The sequence below is a fragment of the Trichomycterus rosablanca genome, chromosome 10 (assembly GCF_030014385.1).
Source record: "Trichomycterus rosablanca isolate fTriRos1 chromosome 10, fTriRos1.hap1, whole genome shotgun sequence".
In the NCBI taxonomy this organism is placed as follows: Eukaryota; Metazoa; Chordata; class Actinopteri; order Siluriformes; family Trichomycteridae; genus Trichomycterus; species Trichomycterus rosablanca.
The window spans coordinates 18,386,582-18,411,057 of record NC_085997.1 but is presented as its reverse complement, the minus strand read 5'-3'; the positions used below and the strand labels follow the sequence as shown (position 1 = coordinate 18,411,057).

Below are 24,476 nucleotides of genomic sequence, written 5' to 3'. Positions count from 1 at the left end.
ATGATCCGCAGCTGATGACCTTTAAACCTGAATACTTCATTTCATGAGAAACCATCTATAATAGGAGTACTTTGGAAAATCATTTTACATAACACATTGTAGTGCTGCATCAGGAAATACAATGGAATTGTGTGCTGTGGTCACATAAGTTCACGTTTAAGCTTGTTTTCAGGAAAATGGATGTCAAGTTCTCTAGTTCAAAGACATAAAGAATCATCCACACTGTTTTCAGTACAAGCTGAAAAATCTGTCATGGCATAAGGGTGCATTAGTGCACATGGCATGAGTGACTTGCAAATTTGTGAAGGTACCTTTGATGTAAAGGCGTAAATTTAGATTTCAAAGAGACTGCCCTCAAGGCAACTGCTTTTTTCAGATGACGATGGTCTTTTTATCAAGGCAATGCTAGTCTTTATTCATCATGCACTACATCAGAGTGGATTTGAAGACATGGTGTGTGTGTGTGTGTGTGTGCTTGTCTGGCCTTTCTACAGTACAGATTTAAAATAATGTTGCATCATGACTAGGAGAATTATGGACTGTTGAGCCGCTGATGTCTTGTATCAAGCAGAGGTAAATTATGCTAACGCACTACCGCTGGGGTCCAGAATTTGAATTCCTAGCTGTGCTAGTGGCTGTTCAGGCATCTACATACTGACATAATTGGCTGATATAATTGGTTGCTTGGCTGACACTGTTGGCTGAGGCCCTGCAATGGATTGGTGTCCTGTCCTGGTTGTTTTCCTTCATTGCACCCATTGATTCCAGGGAAGTCAGACCCACCGTGACCCTGACCATGATAAAGCGATGATAAAACATGAAAATGAAATTAAAATGAAATTATTAATTTAAAGAGAGTTAAAGATTAAATAAAGATTCAGGAAGATATACTTTTTGTTGCATTTTACAAAATCTTCCAGCTTTTCCAGAAAGGAGGTTTGTTTTAAAAACCTGAACAGACATTAAAACTGATGTTTTAGCAGTCACAGAATTCAAAACATTTACATTACATTTACATTTTCGGCATTTAGCAGACATCGTTTATCCAAAGCGACTTACATTACACTTACAGTCTGAGCAATTGAGGGTTAAGGGCCTTGCTCAAGGGCCCAGCAGCAGCAAGCTGGCAGTGGTGGGGCTTGAACCAGCGACCTTCTGGTTACTAGTCCAGTACCTTAACCACTAGGCTATAGCTTGCCCAAAACAATGGCACTGGAGACATTGTGGTGCACTAACACATACTAAACATTTAGCTGCAGGTTAAATTAGTTCTTAATATTCAGCTAACTGGCTTTTTGTTGATTGTGTTGCACAAATGCATACTAAACCCTTTGTTGCAGGTTAAACTAGTTCTTAACAGTTCTTAACAGTTCTTAACGGATCAGACCATCTGACAATGTTAGAAGCCTTGGTGTTGTCCTGGATAACCAGGTAATCTTCTCTTCTCATGTAGCCAACATGACAAGATCGTGCCGGTTCCTCCTCTACAACATCAGGAAGATTCGACCATTTCTCACCATGGAAGCAACTCAGATTCTTGTGCAGTCACTTGTAATCTCACGGTTGGACTACTGCAACTCCCTCCTGGCAGGTGCTCCCATGTCCACTATTAAACCCTTGCAGCTCATTCAAAAAACGATCAAAAACCCTCCTCTTTACTACGCACTTCTGACAGGTTATAGCAGATTTGTGTTCTTGGACTGTTGTCTACTTAAACTAGAGTAAGGTAATGTTCACTATGGATGCACTTCTGTAGGTCGCTCTAGATAAGAGCGTCTGCTAAATGCTGAAAATGTAAATGTTGACATTTAGCTAATTTGCTTTTGCTTAGCAAATTAGCTAAATATTAAGAACTAGTTTAAACTAGTTTAACCTGCAACCAATGGTTTAGTATGCATTACAATAGTACCCAGTAGTTTGTCTTTGTTGTAAGCATTTGTATCTTCTGTTTACATATCTTTAGTGTGAAAGTGTTTGAGGCTAGCACTAAATGCAGCTGATGTGTAGAGAGACCATCAATGATGAAGATTGTGATGCAGTCTGCATTTGTGTTAATAAGGTCTTGATTTCTTCTGTCCTTGTCATCATAAATTACACCACTTTCAGAGCTTATTGACAAAGCAATCAATGATGGATGCAAATTCGAGAGAGAGCCTTAGGTCCTCTGAAATGTCACAATGTGCCTGCATGGCGATGAGAGGATGTTAACTAGTGTGTCTGGTTTAGATTTATTAAGCATTTGGAAATAAAAGTGATTTTGTCCTTTCCCTTGTATGTGGATGACTGTTGTAACATACTTTAGTTAGTTTTTAGTTAGTACTTTACTTAAGTAACTTTTTTACATGTAAGAATGGGTACGGCAAAGAGTAGGTTTTAGAATAAGGGTGTATTATCCTCCATATAGATACTTTGGGTGAGTAGGACGTAATATGGTGTTCACATATGTATAAAAATAGTTGTACATTCAAACACAAGGCAGCATACAGCAGTTAGGGTTGCCAGATTTCAGTGCTGGAAAAATCTAGACATGAAATAAGGTGTCGTTAATGCAGTATTTAATCATAATTTTACATTAGCCAAATTCTGCAGGTATACAAAACACGATGGCTAAGTGGGTAGCACTGTCGCCTCACAGCAAGAAGGTCCTGGGTTTGATCCCCATGTGGAGCGGTCTGTGTCTTTTTGAACTCCTGTTTGGAGTTTGCATGTTCTCTCCGTGTCTGCGTGGATTTCCTCCGGGTGCTGCAGTTTCCTCCCACAGTCCAAAAACATGCAAGTGAGGTGAATTGGAGACACTAAATTGTCCACAACTGTGTTCGATATAACCTTGTGAACTGATGAATCTTGTGTAATGAGTAACTACCGTTCCTGTCATGAATGTAACCAGTGTACAACATGACGTTAAAATCCTAATAAACAAACTTACATACACACCTCTGATTCAGATTAGTTGAAGGCAGCATACAGCGATTAGGGTTGCCAGATTTCAGTGGTGGAAAAATCTAGACATGAAATAAGGTGTCAATAATGCACTATTTAATCATAATATTACATTAGCCAAATTCTGCAGGTATACAACTGTGATTAAATAATAATAATAATTAAATTAATAATTAAAACACCCCCTCCCTGCTGCTCTTCCCTCTGTCTCACATTTAAATCAGACATAAATCTTTTGCAACAGATTGTAGCCACATTAATAAAGTGTTAAATATTATGACTCAGCGTCTGTGATTCATGATGTTAATGATGAACGTGTAGTAGCACTTTCTATGGTAAAATCAGTGTCTGTGTTAAACATTTAAAACAGACGTCTTCTTCTGAAATTTAGCTCTCGAACAACACAGGATGATCCAGTTTTATGAACAGATGTTCATATTCTGTGGGATACAGCAGTCATAATGCAATCTGGCTAGGAGGGAACACAAGTTCTGGCTTTCGAGAACGAGTGCACCAGAAAACTAATGAAGATGATGATCACTAAGCCCGTTTAAAGGATGGGCAGAACAGAAAAAGGAGCTACTAAACCACGTTAAGTCCTGCAAGTTATGTTACTTTGGACATGTGATGAGGCACTCACATGACAACATTGAAGGCAGTGTTATGACGGGACTCGTGAAAGGACACGGAAGATGAGGAAGACCAAAAATTAGCTTCATTGACATCATGACATGGTTTGCATTATCAGGGTCTGATACAGGCGACATGAGACAAAAGGCACTCCTGTGAAAGCTAACCCATCTGTCTAGCCAACCATCGCAAAACAATGATGGCATAGTGATGTGACGTAACCAAACATGCTCAATAGGATACAATTTAAATGCAAGATGCATTAAATCAAACAACTAAATGTAATGATCTGTATAACTGTGGCATGTTTAAGTCTTTTTTTTTTTTTTTTTTTTTTTTTACCCCTTTTTCTCCCCTTTTTAGCGCATCCAATTGTTCAATTAGCATCGTGCTTCCTCTCTGTCTATGCCGAACCCTGCCCTGACGGAGGTGATTGAAGCTAACCCGTATCCCCTCCGAAACACGAGCAGCAGCCAGATGCATCTTTGCCACCCACACATTGACGAGTTTTGGCGCCACCTAGCGTTGCATGCGGAGAGACACACCCTAAGGGCACCCTCTCCCATCTCTGTGTAAGCGCCTCCAATCCGCCGGCAGAGAACGCAATCGCATTCTGACAGAGAGAGACCCACATCCGGTTCTTTGTCCCACCCCCCATATGAGCAACCGGCCAATCGTTGCTCATATAGCCACTCAGCTTCGAACCGGTAAAGCAAGGATGGATTCGATACCACGTTCTCAGAATCCAGCCCTGGTTGCAGCACGTTTCTTTTTACCGCTGCGCCACCTGAGCAGCATGTTTAAGTCTTTTTAAACACTTTACATCTAAGATAGATGAACAATAATATAATAGTGTTTATTTACGACAGTTTAATATTATGTAATATGAATAATATGCTCAAATGTCTATATGCTGTATAAAAATGCCGAACTTTATCAGAATGGTTAGAATACTCATTCTGAATATGCAGTATTTTGCATGGGATTGAAATTCTTACATTTCTGCCATAAAACATTTGTCAGCTCACGTCATGCTGTCAGTGTAGCAGTTTTTTTTACGCACACAGACGAAGCTCCTGTCAAATTTACCCAATTATGATATTCATTCAGTACAAACAGCACAAAAGAACGAGTGGGAATGCATGATCATGCTCACTCAGGCTTTACAGTCGCAGGATTTTAGCAGGTATTATTTTCTGCAATGACAGACACTGAACATTTAATTAATGCACTGTGAACAGTTAAGACAGGAGACGTCATTAACAAGAGATTCGTGGTCACACTGACGGAGAAGCATCGTGATCTGCTTACCAGTCCAAACCTTATACTGTTCAATTACCTGACTTCAAATGTGTAGAGTCTGCGTTACTCACAGTCAGTTATACTTGTTTCCTAAAAGCTAAAAATAAGCTAAAAAAAAAAAAAATCATATTTGGAGAAAATATGAAACTATTAAATAAAAAATAATAATAAATAATAAGGTCATGTGTAACACTTGAACATTAAGGACTTTTTGGTCACTTAGGTTTAATTACAGAAAACAAGGGGTAAAATGTAACATGCTTTTTTGGATGAGGGGAAAAAAACCTTAATTTTAGCTAGCAAATATTTTTGTCCTATAAATAGCAGTTATCTATTGTTTACTATTATGTTCTTCCTCATCTTAGTTTGTGCTACATGTAAAGTAAAGCTTTATTTCTTACATTTAATGACAGACAAAAAACGTCTAGACAAAGGATTAATCTCAGTTGTAACATATGATCTTCAGAAATTCTAAATCTCAGTTGTAATATAGTCTTCAGAAATTCTTAAGCTTTGCCTTGTGTAATGCTTTGTTTTAATTCCCTTAAAATGTCTGGTCAAAGAAATAAAGACATGTTTTACCCTCTTTTTGAAAACCTGGATGTTCTATTATAACCAGCATTAAACAGTGGACAGTGGTAGCCTTTTGGACAGTGCTATCCTAGTGGATAGCGCTTTGGGCTATCCACTGAAAGGTTGAGAGTTTGAATTCCAGCTCTGCCATGCAGCCACTGTTGGCCTTAAGCAAGGCCCTTAACCCTCTCTGCTCCAGGGGCGCTGCACAATAGCTGCCGCTGGGCTCTGACCCCAGCTTCCAATCAAGCTGGGATATGCGAAGAAAGAATTTCGTTGTACTGTACACCTGTATATGTACACCGATCAGCCATAACATTAAAACCACCTTCTTGTTTCTACACTCACTGTCCATTTTATCATCGCCACTTAACATATAGAAGCACTTTCTATTACTGACTGTAGTCCATCTGTTTCTCTGCATGCTTTGTTATCCCCCTTTCATGCTGTTCTTCAATGGTCACAGCGTTGCTGTGTCTGATCCACTCATACCAGCACAACACACACTAACACACCACCACCATGTCAGTATCGCTGCAGTGCTGAGAATGATCCACCACCTAAATAATATCTGCTCTGTAGTGGTCCTGTGGGGGTCCTGACCATTGAAGAACAGGGTGAAAGCAGGCTAAATAGGTATGTAGAGAAATAGATGGACTACAGTCAGTAATTGTAGGACTTTAAAGTGCTTCAAACGAAAGTACCTGATGCTACTAATTTCTCATAATTTTCAATAGTTTTATGCATCTAAATAACCAGGATTAATATAATTTTATCAGGAGAAAGGGTGTTTGTAAGCAGGACTGAGCCTGAGAGAGATTTGTGTGTATGATGTCTGAGAATACTACTAATAGTAATAATGTAATTCAGAATGTAGTCATACCGGTCTGTATCAATCATTCTAATATTAATATCTGAGAACAACAACTGTCATGTATATAAGTAATAAAATATGTTCTTTAAGAAAATGATTTTTTAAAAAGAGCGTCTACTAAAAAAACATTCAAGACGTCATCCTTGACTTCAGGCTTGTTATTATTTATGCTCGTACCCATTTGTGGCACCAGAAAGGGTAAAGAAAAAGCATTGTGATTCATTTTAATAGATTAATCTGATGTTCTTTTGGGTATTCATTTTGAAATGTATTATTTCATTTGTGCTGCTGCACCTGAGACCTGCCATGTTTGGAGAGCATGCAATCTTCTGAGAGAGAGAGAGAGAGAGAGAGAGAGAGAGAGAGAGAGAGAGCGAGCGAGAGAGAGAGAGAGAGAGAGAGAGAGAGCGAGAGAGAGAGAGAGAGAGAGAGAGAGAATTCAGTCTGCTGCTTCATCTGCTCGGCTGAGACAGGCCTAAAGCAGGGCTGAAAGCCTAGAGGAAATGGAGTCTGCTGGGTACAGTCTGAAAGGTTTTTCTGTGTTTTTCAGGTACCAGGACATGAGGAGACAGATTGGCTTCGAGATCCGGGACATGTGGTACAATCTGGGTGAGTGTCTCTGCTAAATCTGTTCATGCTAACAATAGAGCTAATATTCAAGCAAAAAAATAAATAAATATGCACCCCTAAAAAGTCCTTTTATCAGTGTAATACTACACTTCCCACAAGTTTGCCATAAAAACATAGGGAATTGCTACTATCTATCTATCTATCTATCTATCTATCTATCTATCTATCTATCTATCTATCTATCTATCTATCTATCTATCTATCTAGGGTTAGGGTTACACACACACACACACACACACACACACACACATACATATTTCCAAAATTATTCACTCACCCATCCAATTTAGGTGTTCCAATCACTTCCATGGTCACAGGTGTATAAAACCAAGCACCTAGACATGCAGACTGCTTCTACAAACATTTGTGAAAGAATGGGTCGTTCTCAGGAGCTCAATGAATTCCAGCATGGTACCGTGATAGGATGCCACCTGTGCAACAAGTCCAGTTGTGAAATTTCCCTGCTACTAAATATCCCACAGTCAACTGTCAGTGCTATTATAACAAAGTGGAAGCGACTGGGAACGACAGCAACTCAGCCCCGAAGTGTTAGGCCACGTAAAATGACAGCAGGGTCAGCGGATGCTGAGGCTCATAGTGCGCAGAGGTCGCCAACTTTCTGCAGAGTCAATCGCTACAGACCTCAAAACTTCATGTGGCCTTCAGATTAGCTCAAGAACAGTGTGTAGAGAGCTTCATGGAATGGGTTTCCATGGCCGAGCAGCTGCATCCAAACCTTACATCACCAAGCGCAATGCAAAGTGTCGGATGCAGTGGTGTAAAGCACGCCGCCACTGGACTCTAGAGCAGTGGAGACGTGTTCTCTGGAGTGACAAATCACACTTCTCTGTCTGGCAGTCTGATAGACGAGTCTGGGTTTGGTGGTTGCCAGGAGAACGGTACTTGTCTGACTGCATTGTGCCAAGTGTAAAGTTTGGTGGAGGGAGGATTATGGTGTGGGGTTGTTTTTCAGGAGTTGGGCTCGGCCCCTTAGTTCCAGTGAAAGGAACTCTTAATGCTTCAGCATACCAACAGATTTTGGACAATGTCATGGTCCCAACTTTGTGGCCCCTTCCTGTTCCAACATGACTGCGCACCAGTGCACAAATCAAGGTACATAAAGACATGGATGAGTGAGTTTGGTGTGGAAGAACTTGACTGGCCTGCACAGAGTCCTGACCTCAACCCGAACACCTTTGGGATGAATTAGAGCGGAGACTGCAAGCCAGGCCTTCTCATCTAACATCAGTGTCTGACCACGCAAATGCGCTCATGGAGGAATGGAAGAATCGTAAACCTTGTGGAAAGCCTTCCCAAAAAAGTTGAAGCTGTTATAGCTGCAAAGGGTGGCCCGACATCATATTAAACCCTATAGATTAAGAATGGGATGTCACTCAAGTTCATATGCGTGTGAAGGCAGACGAGCGAATACTTCTGGCAAATATATATATATATATATATACAGTGTATCACAAAAGTGAGTACACCCCTCACATTTCTGCAAATATTTCATTATATCTTTTCATGGGACAACACTATAGACATGAAACTTGGATATAACTTAGAGTAGTCAGTGTACAGCTTGTATAGCAGTGTAGATTTACTGTCTTCTGAAAATAACTCAACACACAGCCATTAATGTCTAAATAGCTGGCAACATAAGTGAGTACACCCCACAGTGAACATGTCCAAATTGTGCCCAAATGTGTCGTTGTCCCTTCCTGGTGTCATGTGTCAAGGTCCCAGGTGTGAATGGGGAGCAGGGCTGTTAAATTTGGTGTTTTGGGTACAATTCTCTCATACTGGCCACTGGATATTCAACATGGCACCTCATGGCAAAGAACTCTCTGAGGATGTGAGAAATAGAATTGTTGCTCTCCACAAAGATGGCCTGGGCTATAAGAAGATTGCTAACACCCTGAAACTGAGCTACAGCATGGTGGCCAAGGTCATACAGCGGTTTTCCAGGACAGGTTCCACTCGGAACAGGCTTCGCCAGGGTCGACCAAAGAAGTTGAGTCCACGTGTTCGGCGTCATATCCAGAGGTTGGCTTTAAAAAATAGACACATGAGTGCTGCCAGCATTGCTGCAGAGGTTGAAGACGTGGGAGGTCAGCCTGTCAGTGCTCAGACCATACGCCACACACTGCATCAACTCGGTCTGCATGGTCGTCATCCCAGAAGGAAGCTGACGCACAAGAAAGCCCGCAAACAGTTTGCTGAAGACAAGCAGTCCAAGAACATGGATTACTGGAATGCCCTGTGGTCTGACGAGACCAAGATAAACTTGTTTGGCTCAGATGGTGTCCAGCATGTGTGGCGGCGCCCTGGTGAGAAGTACCAAGACAACTGTATCTTGCCTACAGTCAAGCATGGTGGTGGTAGCATCATGGTCTTGGGCTGCATGAGTGTTGCTGGCACTGGGGAGCTGCAGTTCATTGAGGGAAACATGAATTCCAACATGTACTGTGACATTCTGAAACAGAGCATGATCCCCTCCCTTCGAAAACTCATGGCAGTTTTCCAACAGGATAATGACCTCAAACTCAACCTCCAAGATGACAACTGCCTTGCTGAGGAAGCTGAAGGTAAAGGTGATGGACTAAACCCAATTGAGCACCTGTGGCGCATCCTCAAGTGGAAGGTGGAGGAGTTCAAGGTGTCTAACATCCACCAGCTCTGTGATGTCATCATGGAGGAGTGGAAGAGGATTCCAGTAGCAACCTGTGCAGCTCTGGTGAATTCCATGCCCAGGAGGGTTAAGGCAGTGCTGGATAATAATGGTGGTCACACAAAATATTGACACTTTGGGCACAATTTGGACATGTTCACTGTGGGGTGTACTCACTTATGTTGCCAGCCATTTAGACATTAATGGCTGAGTGTTGAGTTATTTTCAGAAGACAGTAAATCTACACTGCTATACAAGCTGTACACTGACTACTCTAAGTTATATCCAAGTTTCATGTCTATAGTGTTGTCCCATGAAAAGATATAATAAAATATTTGCAGAAATGTGAGGGGTGTACTCACTTTTGTGATACACTGTATATATATATATATATATATATATATATATATATATACACAGTGTATCACAAAAGTGAGTACACCCCTCACATTTCTGCAGATATTTAAGTATATCTTTTCATGGGACAACACTGACAAAATGACACTTTGACACAATGAAAAGTAGTCTGTTTGCAGCTTATATAACAGTGTAAATTTATTCTTCCCTCAAAATAACTCAATATACAGCCATTAATGTCTAAACCACCGGCAACAAAAGTGAGTACACCCCTAAGAGACTACACCCCTAAATGTCCAAATTGAGCACTGCCTGTCATTTTCCCTCCAAAATGTCATGTGATTTGTTAGTGTTACTAGGTCTCAGGTGTGCATAGGGAGCAGGTGTGTTTAATTTAGTAGTACAGCTCTCACACTCTCTCATACTGGTCACTGAAAGTTCCAACATGGCACCTCATGGCAAAGAACTCTCTGAGGATCTTAAAAGACGAATTGTTGCGCTACATGAAGATGGCCAAGGCTACAAGAAGATTGCCAACACCCTGAAACTGAGCTGCAGCACAGTGGCCAAGATCATCCAGCGTTTTAAAAGAGCAGGGTCCACTCAGAACAGACCTCGCGTTGGTCGTCCAAAGAAGCTGAGTGCACGTGCTCAGCATCACATCCAAATGCTGTCTTTGAAAGATAGGCGCAGGAGTGCTGTCAGCATTGCTGCAGAGATTGAAAAGGTGGGGGGTCAGCCTGTCAGTGCTCAGACCATACGCCGCACACTACATCAAATTGGTCTGCATGGCTGTCACCCCAGAAGGAAGCCTCTCCTGAAGTCTCTACACAAGAAAGCCCGCAAACAGTTTGCTGAAGACATGTCAACAAAGGACATGGATTACTGGAACCATGTCCTATGGTCTGATGAGACCAAGATTAATTTGTTTGGTTCAGATGGTCTCAAGCATGTGTAGCGGTAATCAGGTGAGGAGTACAAAGATAAGTGTGTCATGCCTACAGTCAAGCATGGTGGTGGGAATGCCATGGTCTGGGGCTGCATGAGTGCAGCAGGTGTTGGGGAGTTACATTTCATTGAGGGACACATGAACTCCAATATGTACTGTGAAATACTGAAGCAGAGCATGATCCCCTCCCTCCGGAAACTGGGTCGCAGGGCAGTGTTCCAGCATGATAATGACCCCAAACACACCTCTAAGACGACCACTGCTTTATTGAAGAGGCTGAGGGTAAAGGTGATGGACTGGCCAAGCATGTCTCCAGACCTAAACCCAATAGAACATCTTTGGGGCATCCTCAAGCGGAAGGTGGAGGAGCGCAAAGTCTCGAATATCCGCCAGCTCCGTGATGTCGTCATGGAGGAGTGGAAAAGCATTCCAGTGGCAACCTGTGAAGCTCTGGTAAACTCCATGCCCAGGAGAGTTAAGGCAGTTCTGGGAAATAATGGTGGCCACACAAAATATTGACACTTCAGGAACTTTCACTAAGGGGTGTACTCACTTTTGTTGCCGGTGGTTTAGACATTAATGGCTGTATATTGAGTTATTTTGAGGGAAGAATAAATTTACACTGTTATATAAGCTGCACACAGACTACTTTTCATTGTGTCAAAGTGTCATTTTGTCAGTGTTGTCCCATGAAAAGATATACTTAAATATCTGCAGAAATGTGAGGGGTGTACTCACTTTTGTGATACACTGTATATATATATATATATATATATATATATATATATATATATATATATATATAAACAGACATGTTGAATCTGTTAAATCTATGTTGAATTTGGTCATAAATTTACATTTAATTGTTTGCATATATAAAAATATATTTGTGAAAATTGATTTTTCAAAGTATTGTAGCTACATGCTCACGGTGTGGCAACATAATTTCTTTATTACAAATTTGCAAGAATATATAAAATAATTTTTAAAAATGATCAATATTTGCTGAAAATATGGGCAAAGGTACAAAATGTCCCTTTTTTTTTTTGTCTCACAGTGTATGTATACAGTGTATCACAAAAGTGAGTACACCCCTCACATTTCTGCAGATATTTAAGTATATCTTTTCATGGGACAACACTGACAAAATGACACTTTGACACAATGAAAAGTAGTCTGTGTGCAGCTTATATAACAGTGTAAATTTATTCTTCCCTCAAAATAACTCAATATACAGCCATTAATGTCTAAACCACCGGCAACAAAAGTGAGTACACCCCTTAGTGAAAGTTCCTGAAGTGTCAATATTTTGTGTGGCCACCATTATTTCCCAGAACTGCCTTAACTCTCCTGGGCATGGAGTTTACCAGAGCTTCACAGGTTGCCACTGGAATGCTTTTCCACTCCTCCATGACGACATCACGGAGCTGGCGGATATTCGAGACTTTGCGCTCCTCCACCTTCCGCTTGAGGATGCCCCAAAGATGTTCTATTGGGTTTAGGTCTGGAGACATGCTTGGCCAGTCCATCACCTTTATCCTCAGCCTCTTCAATAAAGCAGTGGTCGTCTTAGAGGTGTGTTTGGGGTCATTATCATGCTGGAACACTGCCCTGCGACCCAGTTTCCGGAGGGAGGGGATCATGCTCTGCTTCAGTATTTCACAGTACATATTGGAGTTCATGTGTCCCTCAATGAAATGTAACTCCCCAACACCTGCTGCACTCATGCAGCCCCAGACCATGGCATTCCCACCACCATGCTTGACTGTAGGCATGACACACTTATCTTTGTACTCCTCACCTGATTGCCGCCACACATGCTTGAGACCATCTGAACCAAACAAATTAATCTTGGTCTCATCAGACCATAGGACATGGTTCCAGTAATCCATGTCCTTTGTTGACATGTCTTCAGCAAACTGTTTGCGGGCTTTCTTGTGTAGAGACTTCAGAAGAGGCTTCCTTCTGGGGTGACAGCCATGCAGACCAATTTGATGTAGTGTGCGGCGTATGGTCTGAGCACTGACAGGCTGACCCCCCACCTTTTCAATCTCTGCAGCAATGCTGACAGCACTCCTGCGCCTATCTTTCAAAGACAGCAGTTGGATGTGACGCTGAGCACGTGCACTCAGCTTCTTTGGACGACCAATGCGAGGTCTGTTCTGAGTGGACCCTGCTCTTTTAAAACGCTGGATGATCTTGGCCACTGTGCTGCAGCTCAGTTTCAGGGTGTTGGCAATCTTCTTGTAGCGCAACAATTCGTCTTTTAAGATCCTCAGAGAGTTCTTTGCCATGAGGTGCCATGTTGGAACTTTCAGTGACCAGTATGAGAGAGTGTGAGAGCTGTACTACTAAATTGAACACACCTGCTCCCTATGCACACCTGAGACCTAGTAACACTAACGAGTCACATGACATTTTTGAGGGAAAATGACAAGCAGTGCTCAATTTGAACATTTAGGGGTGTAGTCTCTTAGGGGTGTACTCACTTTTGTTGCCGGTGGTTTAGACATTAATGGCTGTATATTGAGTTATTTTGAGGGAAGAATAAATTTACACTGTTATATAAGCTGCACACAGACTACTTTTCATTGTGTCAAAGTGTCATTTTGTCAGTGTTGTCCCATGAAAAGATATACTTAAATATCTGCAGAAATGTGAGGGGTGTACTCACTTTTGTGATACACTGTACATTTCAGTCTTGCAGTTCTTGTAAAGTTTATTTTAGTGTGAACCTGTAAATGTAAGTGCTAATTGGTGAAAAGAGAGGGAATGATGGTTAATCATATTCAGTGAGATGATGTTGAGATCTATTTTCAGTTTCTTTTTAAAGGAAATCCTAAATCTTATTGCACCTCTCTCTTGCTTTCTCTCCTCAAATGCTCAATTTTTGTGTATCTTCTAATTCAAAACAAGCATCTGTCTCATAAATGGAGGGCCTGCATATGTTACCACTTACAATTCTAAACTGATAATAATTTGATTCTATGTGTTATTATTCTTTCTAATAGGTATCTGTAATGCCTTAACAATAAAGTCATTTTTATTTTCGGCATTTAGCAGACACTCTTATGCCAAGTTCACACTACACGACTTTCTGATTTGCCGGGTTGCTGTACAGTTCATGCTACACGACTGAATCTTTTGCACTCGGGAGTCTTTTCAGTCGGTGTATATTTCACACTACACGACTGATCGGCGATAGGGGGTTTCACACTACAGCATCTATCACCAACTGGAATCGCAGGCGAGCTTCTCTGGTCTCCCAAATATCATTTTGTCACGAAAACAAACACGAGAAGTGACGAAGGGTTTAATGATACCACGTTCAAAAATGCACGTTAACAAATAGCGAGCAATCAAAGTTTGTGCACATAAAAACAAAGAGAAAAAATAAATGATTCTGAGTGGATTTTGCTTGGATTGCTCTATAGGGAGGTTAATAAATATTTTTGCAATGCAACGTTGGTGTTTTGTAGAGAACGATAAGGTCAGAAATACTGTAAAACTTGTGTGTGTGCCGATGTATTATGATATAAACTGTATTAAGCCCCTGTACAGCCACACTCCTCCCCTGCGTTTCTCCTCACGCTGTATCCTGCGTTCTCATTGGCTGTTCGACATAGCACTCATTGCCAGTTGTGCGACTCAGATTGAGATATCTGAAATGTTAGAAATCTTGATCCGGTCGCCGAGCGCTCGGAGAGCCGGTCGGATCGAGTTGTTGAGTAGTTCACACTTGGCGATTAAGAGCCGAGTTTCGATCGCCAAGCAAACGCCGAGTTGCTCCCGAGCCGGCAAATCTAGCGCCGACCAGTCGCCGAGCGAAAATCTTGGCAAAAGTCGTGTAGTGTGAACTAGGCATTATTCAGAGCGACTTACAGAAGTGCTTCCATAGTGAACATTACCTTACTCTAGTTTAAGTAGACAACAGTCCAAGAATACAAATCTGCTGAAAACCCTGTTAGAACTAACGTTTTTTTTTTATTTGTTTTTTGTTTTTTGGCAAGAAATGATTAAGAGCGTTAGTAAGTACAGTGGGGCCAAAAAGTATTTAGTCAGCCACTGATTGTGCAGGTTCTCCTACTTAGAAAGATGAGAGAGGTCTGTAATTTTCATCATAGGTACACTTCAACTATGAGAGACAAAATAAGAAAAAAAAATCCAGGAAATCACATTGTAGGATTTTTAAAGAATTTATTTGTAAATTATGGTGGAAAATAAGTATTTGGTCACCCACAAACAAGCAAGATTTCTGGCTCTCACAGACCTGTAACTTCTTGTTTAAGAAGCTCTTCTGTTCTCCACTTGTTACCTGTATTAATGGCACCTGTTTGACCTCGTTATCTGTATAAAAGACACCTGTCCACAGCCTCAAACAGTCAGACTCCAAACTCAACCATGGCCAAGACCAAAGAGCTGTCGAAGGACACCAGGAAGAAAATTGTAGACCTGCACCAGGCTGGGAAGAGTGAATCTACAATAGGCAAGCAGGTTGGTGTGAATAAATCAACTGTGGGAGCAATTGTAAGAAAATGGAAGACATACAAGACCATTGATAATCTTCCTTGGGGTCAAGATCTCATCCCGTGGGGTCAAAATGATCATGAGAACGGTGAGCAAAAATCCCAGAACTACACGGAGGGACCTGATGAATGACCTGCAGAGAGCTGGGACCAAAGTAACAAAGGCTACCATCAGTATACACACTACGCCGAGAGGGACTGAAATCCTGCAGTGCCAGGCGTGTCCCCCTGCTTAAGCCAGTACATGTCCAGGCCCGTCTGAAGTTTGCCAGAGAGCTTATGGATGATCCAGAAGAGGATTGGGAGAATATCATGTGGTCAGATAAAACCAAAATGGAACTTTTTGGTAAAAACTCAACTCGTCGTGTTTGGAGGAAGAAGAATGCTGAGTTGCACACCATACCTACTGTGAAGCATGGGGGTTTAAACATCATGCTTTGGGGCTGTTTTTCTGCAAAGGGGACAGGACGACTGATCCGTGTTAAGGGAAGAATGAACGGGGTCATGTATCGTGAGATTTTAAGCCTAAACCTCCTTCCATCAGTGAGAGCATTGAAGATGGAACGTGGCTGGGTCTTCCAGCATGACAATAATCCCAAACACACCGCTCGGGCAATGAAGGAGTGGCTCCGTAAAAAGCATTTCAAGGTCCTGGAGTGGCCTAGCCAGTCTCCAGACCTCAACCCCATAGAAAATTTGTGGAGTCTGTGTTGCCCTGCTCTAGAGGAGATCTGCATGGAGGAATGGGCCAAAATACCAGCTACAGTGTGTGCAAAGCTGGTGAAGACTTACAGGAAACGTTTGACCTCTGTCATTGCCAACAAAGGTTATGTTACAAAGTATTGAGTTGAACTTTTGTTATTGACCAAATACTTATTTTCCACCATAATTTACAAATAAATTCTTTAAAAATCCTACAATGTGATTTCCTGGATTTTTTTTTCTCATTTTGTCTCTCGTAGTTGAAGTGTACCTATGATGAAAATTACAGACCTCTCTCATCTTTCTAAGTAGGAGAACTTGCACAATCAGTGGCTGACTAAATACTTTTTGGCCCCACTGTAAGTACATGTGAGCTTACGTGTTTAGTAAAGAGGTGGGTTTTTAATTGTCTTATGAAGACAGCGAGAGACTCAGATGTTCGGACAGACAATAGAAGCTTGTTCCACCACTTGGATCAAGTTGAGCGAGACTAGAGGCTCGGAGGTTGCGTTGGTACAGAGCGGGGTTTGATTAGACCTCGAAGGTAGCTTGGTGCTGGTCCATTTTTGGCTTTGTAGGCGAGTATCAGTGTTTTAAACAGAATGCGTGCTGCTACAGGAAGCCAGGGAAGAGAACGCAGCAGTGGGGTGATGTGGCAGTGTTTAGGTTTAGGACACAAATGTGTTTTGAATTATTTTTATTTTATTTTATATTTGAAATACTGCTACCCTTACTAAGTAGAATTTACTAAATAGAATTTACCCTTACTTCTTGAATTTTCCCCATGGGGATCAATAAAGGAATCTTATCTTAAGTGTCCCTTACCTTTCTAAAAATAAAACAAACCCATATCTGCTTCTACTGCTGGTAATGCATTTTTTTCTGCATCATACCGCAATTGCTGCATATTGCATTTATATACAGTAGAATTATCATAGACACACATTAGCTTGCCTGTTTTGTGTGTCATATACTGTAGTGTTTTATGTGAGTGTGTAAATAAAACTGGATTATAGGAGCCGGGGATGTCATAGAACGGAGGCCTATGTCTACAGTAGCCGCTACCCCATTTCTGTTTTACTTTTGCGTTTGGTGCTGTGAGATGAATTGCACAGAGGCAGGTAATGTTTGCTATGAAATTTAGAAAAAATTTTGAACCTGCAGTTTTCTTATAGAATCTTCACCCAAAAACCTCCAGCTCACTGAGGTTTGATGGATTTTGTTCTGCAGTTGCTTTCTTTAAATCACACCAAGAATCAACACAGACAGCATAACATTCCATCCCAAAATTCCTTGGTATTTCTGTGAATCCTTGATGCCAGTCACACATCAGGACTGCCAGTTCCTGCAGCAGAAAAATATCTTCAAATCACTGACTCATTTCCATGCTTGACCATTCTTATCATAAGCTCTATTTTAATTGTGCCAGACAAACCTCTGATGCATATAGCCAGATAATTCCAGTTTTGATTCATCACTTCATAGAACTGTGTTCCAGAACTCTTCAGGCCTATCCAAATTCTTTTTTGCCTATTTTATTTTACTGTTGATTGTCATTGGATGTTAAGTGATCATCTTATTGGACGTTGGCTTTTATCAGGTCATCCTTTTGCAGTAACAACATGTTTTTTTTTTAACTCTCTATGAAATTTTGTACTTTCTTGCGTTGTCTTTTTTTTTTTTTTGGCTGCTGCGCCATACGTTTGAAATATACAGACAACACCCCCAATGGTGTGTCTAGAAATTCTTCTACCCATTGCTCTTTCTGTGCCATGGTCTACTTTCTCAACTCTTGTGACAGCTCTTTATTTTTATGTATGGTTGTAACACACCTTGAACACCGGTGTTTATGTAACACATCTCAGGTGTTAAGTCATTATTGAGTTCCCAATGGTTTAATCACGGGATAACCCAACTTTTACATCATACCAACAAACAGTAGGTTTCAAGATTAGCAATATTATGCACGGGTTAAATAAAGTTTATTTTAGTTTTGGAATCAGCTGACTTTTCCAAAAGCACACTGTGTGAATGGTTTATAAATGTAGGTGCTAATTGGTGGAGAGGTGAGGATGATGGTAATCATATTCAGTGTGATCATTTGCTGAATCATTCTGCTGATAAAGACTTCAAGTAAATCTAAATTAAGCTGTACAGAAAAGGTTAGCTATGTTAATCCTTATTTTTTTTAGGGGGTTGAATGTTTTGATGGCAACTTTAGGGCCAAAACATTGCAGACTTACTGTACATACCCACAAGGTTTAAGGTTTAAATCGGCTGATCAGACACATGACCATTTTCCAAAACCACACTATGTCTAAATAGTTAAAAAGAAATATACAGAAACCATGGAAATGATGAGGATTGATGATGACCATATTCTTAAAAAAAAAAAAAATCCCACATCATTCGAGTGGTCCTTATTTAGATGCTGTGACAGGAACTTAAATAGGACGTTTATGCTCAAAATACCTCATTTGTAATTTGTAATTAAATCAATTCGACAAAAAGAGTGAGTCAAAATACCTCCACAGCAATGTGAAAAACTGATCTCCTGTTGCAGTTTGGCTGGGCAGTTATTTTACACATGGCAATTTGGTGTTAGTTATTTAAAAACCTTGTTTTAAATGTCTAGTGTTTAGTTTAACGATCTGATACCATTCATTGTGCAAAAAAAAAAAAAAAATATATATATAGTACCACTTTTTGCTGTATTAAATGTACATTTAAATTCACTTTCACAAATTCACAAGTTTGGACAGATTAAAGAAGTTTCTCTCTCTCTCTCTGTGTGTGTGTGTGTGTGCGTGCGTGCGTGCGTGCGTGCGTGCGTGCGCGCGTGCGTGTCTGTCATTGTATAAGATATGATGACTTCTATAAACTAAAGGTTCATAACCTTTTTTAACCCTATTTCAGGGGCTCCAAATTTTAATATGAGAACCTCACTCCCCTTCCCATGATCTACCCCCCCTTTAGTGCTGTGTTATGGATAAGTGTATATTTTGCAGAATATTAGCTACTTGATTGTTTCATCTAAATACTAAAAGTGAATTGTCACTACTGTTCATATATTTAATATTTACATGACCAGAAGTGGAGTTTGAAATTGAATAACAGCCTAGGCTAATAAAACAATGATCTATATACGTATAACATAGTTCAAATAAATCTTCAAAGAACTTTCTATAAACTGCATAAACATAAAAAATGATTATATAGATTAAGAGACAGTAGCAGAATGTTGATGCTCATAACAGCAGAGAGAAGAGCTGTGACATAAAATTAAAGTGCCTGAAGATGTACACCGATCTGCCATAACGTTAAAACCACCTCCTTGTTTCTACACTCACTGTCCATTTTATCAGCTCCTCTTACCATATAGAAGCACTTTGTAGTTCTACAATTACTGACTGTAGTCCATCTGTTTATCTGCATGTTTTGTTAGCCCCCTTCCATGCTGTTCTTCAATGGTCAGGACTCTCCCAGGACCACTACAGAGCAGGTATTATTTGGGAGGTGGATCATTCTCAGCACTGCAGTGACAATGACATGGTGATGGTGTGTTAGTGTGTGTTGTGTTGGTATGAGTGGATCAGACAGCTGTGTTTCTGGAGTTTTTAAATACCTCACTGTCACTGCTGAACTGAGAAAAGTCCACCAACCAAAAATATCCAGCCAACAGCCCCCTGTGGGCAGCGTCCTGTGTCCACTGATGAATGTCTAGAAGATGACCAACTCAAACAGCAGCAATACTGAGTGATCATTTCTGACTTTATGTCTACAAAGTGAACCATCTAGGTACAGTAGAGTGGGCAGTGAGTGGACACGGTATTTAAAAACTCCAGCAGCGCTGCTGTGTCTGATCCACTCATACCAGCACAACACACACTAACACACCAGCACCATGTCAGTGTCACTGCAGTGCTGACAATCATCCACCATCTAAATAATACCTACTCTGTAGTGGTCCTGTGGGGGTCCTGAAGGTATGTAGAGAAACAGATGGACTACAGTCAGTAATTGTAGAACTACAAAGTGCTCCTATATGGTAAGTGGAGCTGATAAAATGGACAGTGAGTGTAGAGACAAGTAGGTGGTTTTAATGTTATGGCTGATCAGTGTATATAATATGAAATATGAAATGCAGTCTGTAAAACACTGTCATTTTAACATTTCATTCTTATTTCCCATTATTATTTATGATGACAGCTCTAAAATGTACTTACCAGCTGTCATTATTTATTACCTTCATACCTGTATTATTTGAACCCCACCAGGTCCACACAAGATCAAATTCATCCCGGAGATGGTGGGGCCAATTCTGGAGATGACCCTGGTCCCAGAGATTGAGTTGCGTAAAGCTACGATCCCAATCTTCTTTGACATGATGCAGTGCGAATTCCATTTCACCCGCAGTTTCCAAAGGGTACGTTCTGTTCACTTCTCACAGTTTCATTTTACTGCTGAAAAAGCACTGACTGATTCATAAACTTGCATTACTACTTGTTTAGCTTCAACACGTATTGACGTGTTCTTTTTAGAATGTGATTTATCAGATTTACTCTGATAAAGAGCTTTGGTTAATGTTCATGTGTAAAAAAAAATAGTGGGGGAAAGTAATTTAATTGTCCTCAGCCATAGTATGATTGTTGGTGCTAAGATTATGCCAAAAACTGTTGCTATAAGGTGTTTACATTGACTGGTGTAAAAATGTAAATCATTCAGTGAGTGACCGTTCTGCAGGCAGAAACACCTTGTTGATGAGAAAGTGCAGAACATTCAAAAATCTAAATCATTCACTGATAACAGTTCTGCAGGCAAAAACACTTTGTTGACAACAGAGAGCAGAATAGAAAAATCTAAATCGTCCAGTGAATGACAGTTCTTCAGGCAGAAACAGTTTGTTGATAACAGAGAGCAGAACAGGATGGCAAAACTGGTTTAAGCTGACAAGACGCTATGGTAACTTAACCACACTTCTTAGCCATCAAATAATTCACCATCTCACAAAGTCCTTTAAAGTGATTTCAGCAGTAAGTTCACTACATTCAGAGTAGATGTAAAGTGTTTTTTTTCTGTTCTTTTCACAAACCATTTCTTACCCTTTATTTTCTTCAGAGCACTCTATGATCCATTTCACCAGACTGTAGGAGGGCAGGTGCTTCCTCGTTTTATAGTAGTGAGGATAGGTCTTCAGCCTCCTCAGCCCTGTACACTGATCACTTTTACTCATACCCACATAAACACTGCGGTATCAGACAGTGCACTGAGGGATGCTGATGTCTCAACGGATGTCCATGCATTAACCTTTAACTCATACAGTAGCTCTGTGTGTATCAGTGTCTTTAAAGTGCACTTTTCTGTAGTAGGATGCACTGATCCAGTACTGACCACATTATGTGTACACCCCACTGATTTATTGGGTTTAGATATTTCAGCCACACTCACTGCTAACAGGTGTATAGAAGTAAGAAAAATAAAACAAGGTTCTTAGTGACATGGTTTGTTTATTCTGCTGTGAATAACCTTAAGTCCATTGCATTGAACACCACTGGGATGAATTAGAATGTCACTTAGGAGTCAGGAGCCTTCTCATGCTGACCTTATAGTGTCGAACCTCATAAATGCTCTTTTGACTGCTTCACCTACAGAGAAGTAGAGGCTCTGGAGGCTCTTATAGATGCTGGGGTGGGCCAACTCCATGTTAATATGGCTTAATGGTTTTTAAACAGGATGTCCAACATGCTCATGATCAGGTGTTCTTATACTTTGGGCTCTAAATTGTGTGTCCAATTGTTAGAGCACAATACATCACCTTGAGGCATTTTGCTGATGCTATAGGCTAAAGTGATTTACAATTAATGTGAACGGGTGAGCGTTAATGCCTTTTTCGATAGCCTAACAGTGCCAGCCTAGGAAACCCGGGATTTAAACCCATCACCTTCCTATTGCGGCCAGAGTCTTAATCTAGTATCTGATCCCGCCACAGTCAAAGCTAAACAAAGCTATGCTTTGCAGAATTGTGTTAAACCACTCAGATGCAGGCGTATTGAACTTATGATTGGCCATTACCAAAGTCAAACAAACTTGACACTTCTATTACTGAGGAGAGTGTGATGCTATATCACCAAGAACAATTCAGCTGGGCACCTACCATCAATATCAGGACCAATACAAGCCTATGCAACTAAAACAGATTATTACTACCTACATACTGTGTATATTATTGTTATTATTATCATTAATTGACCTTGGAGTTGACCATATGGATAGTGTTTCTCCAGAACATACTTTTCTCTGTTTAGGTCTTTAGGCTTCTTAATGGTGCCTTAATGTTACTGGTGTCTCTTTAATTCCTCCAAGCATATTTATCTTTTCCAATGAATTAGTTTGTCATAATATGTGCAGAATAATAGAAGTTCAGTTTGGTTACATGGGCTTTGATTAAGATGTTAGGTTTCATTTGGACAAGCATTTATTCTGACATGTGTGCAGTAGCCAACTGCATCTTTTCACCTGCACGAGGCAAGTTCATATGCGGATCAGCTTTGTGCACGGAGAGCCACACCCTGATTGCATTATACAGTGGGGCCAAAAAGTATTTAGTCAGCCACTGATTGTGCAAGTTCTCCTACTTAGAAAGATGAGAGAGGTCTGTAATTTTCATCATAGGTACACTTCAACTATGAGAGACAAAATGAGAAAAAAAAATCCAGGAAATCACATTGTAGGATTTTTAAAGAATTTATTTGTAAATTATGGTGGAAAATAAGTATTTGGTCAATAACAAAAGTTCAACTCAATACTTTGTAACATAACCTTTGTTGGCAATGACAGAGGTCAAACGTTTCCTTTAAGTCTTCACCAGGTTTGCACACACTGTAGCTGGTATTTTGGCCCATTCCTCCATGCAGATCTCCTCTAGAGCAGTGATGTTTTGGGGCTGTCGCTGGGCAACACGGACTTTCAACTCCCTCCACAAATTTTCTATGGGGTTGAGGTCTGGAGACTGGTTAGGCCACTCCAGGACCTTGAAATGCTTTTTACAGAGCCACTCCTTCATTGCCCGAGCGGTGTGTTTGGGATCATTGTCATGCTGGAAGACCCAGCCACGTTCCATCTTCACTGCTCTCACTGATGGAAGGAGGTTTTGGCTTAAAATCTCACGATACATGGCCCCGTTCATTCTTCCCTTAACACGGATCAGTCGTCCTGTCCCCTTTGCAGAAAAACAGCCCCAAAGCATGATGTTTCCACCCCATGCTTCACAGTAGGTATGGTGTTCTTGGGATGCAACTCAGCATTCTTCTTCCTCCAAACACGACGAGTTGAGTTTTTACCAAAAAGTTCCATTTTGGTTTCATCTGACCACATGATATTCTCCCAATCCTCTTCTGGATCATCCATAAGCTCTCTGGCAAACTTCAGACGGGCCTGGACATGTACTGGCTTAAGCAGGGGGACACGCCTGGCACTGCAGGATTTCAGTCCCTCTCGGCGTAGTGTGTTACTGATGGTAGGCGTACTGATTGTTACTTTGGCCCCAGCTCTCTGCAGGTCATTTATCAGGTCCCTCCGTGTAGTTCTGGGATTTTTGCTCACCGTTCTCATGATCATTTTGACCCCACGGGATGAGATCTTGCGTGGGGTCCCAGATCGTGGGAGATTATCAATGGTCTTGTATGTCTTCCATTTTCTTACAATTGCTCCCATTTTTTTTTTTTTTTTTTTTTTTTTTTTTTTTTTTTTTTTTTTTTTTTTTCTTCTTCAGTTTTCATTTAGTATGCGGACACCTGACCTTGAGCTCTTTGAACATTTCATTTGGAATGGTATGTGCCTCTCCTCAGTTGGGGTGAGGGTTTGCAGTGGCAGAGACAATTACAGTTCAGATATTGGTTGCGACTAGATTCTAAGGAAAGTAAGTAATAACATGCAATAGAATAAAAACTAAATAAATAAATAGGTGTCCACATTTCTGGGAAGGCTTTTCAGAACATTTTAGTGTGTCTGTGTGAATTTGTGCCCATTTAGTTGAAAGAGCATTTTTGTGTTGTGGATGGATGTTGGATGCGAGGTGTTCAGTGGGGTAGAGGTCAGGGCTCTGTGCAGGTTACTGTAGTTTGTTCACACACAGACTTTCAAGATTACTTGGCATCACACAGTTGGAAGGGGAGATAAGAATTAGATCGCGTCTTCTCAGAGAGCAGGGCTTGTCATAACATCTGGGTTCAAACTTGTAACTTTTGGGTGATAGGAAAAATGTTATTTCTACACCTGGGAGCTACAGTTTATTAACATGTCCAACAAGTTTTAAATTTAAGC

General features: G+C 40.8%; 1 protein-coding gene across 3 annotated transcripts in view; it reads left to right on the top strand.

The window, feature by feature from the left end:
- dock1 (dedicator of cytokinesis 1) overlaps window positions 1-24,476 on the top strand; it is a 469,250-nt gene that overhangs the window by 362,117 nt on the left and 82,657 nt on the right. For all 3 annotated transcript variants that reach the window (XM_063002899.1, XM_063002901.1, XM_063002900.1), the window contains 2 exons: window positions 6,870-6,928; window positions 20,432-20,580. In XM_063002899.1, coding sequence (XP_062858969.1) covers window positions 6,870-6,928; window positions 20,432-20,580 — 208 coding nt within the window. The remainder of the gene's footprint in view (window positions 1-6,869; window positions 6,929-20,431; window positions 20,581-24,476) is intronic.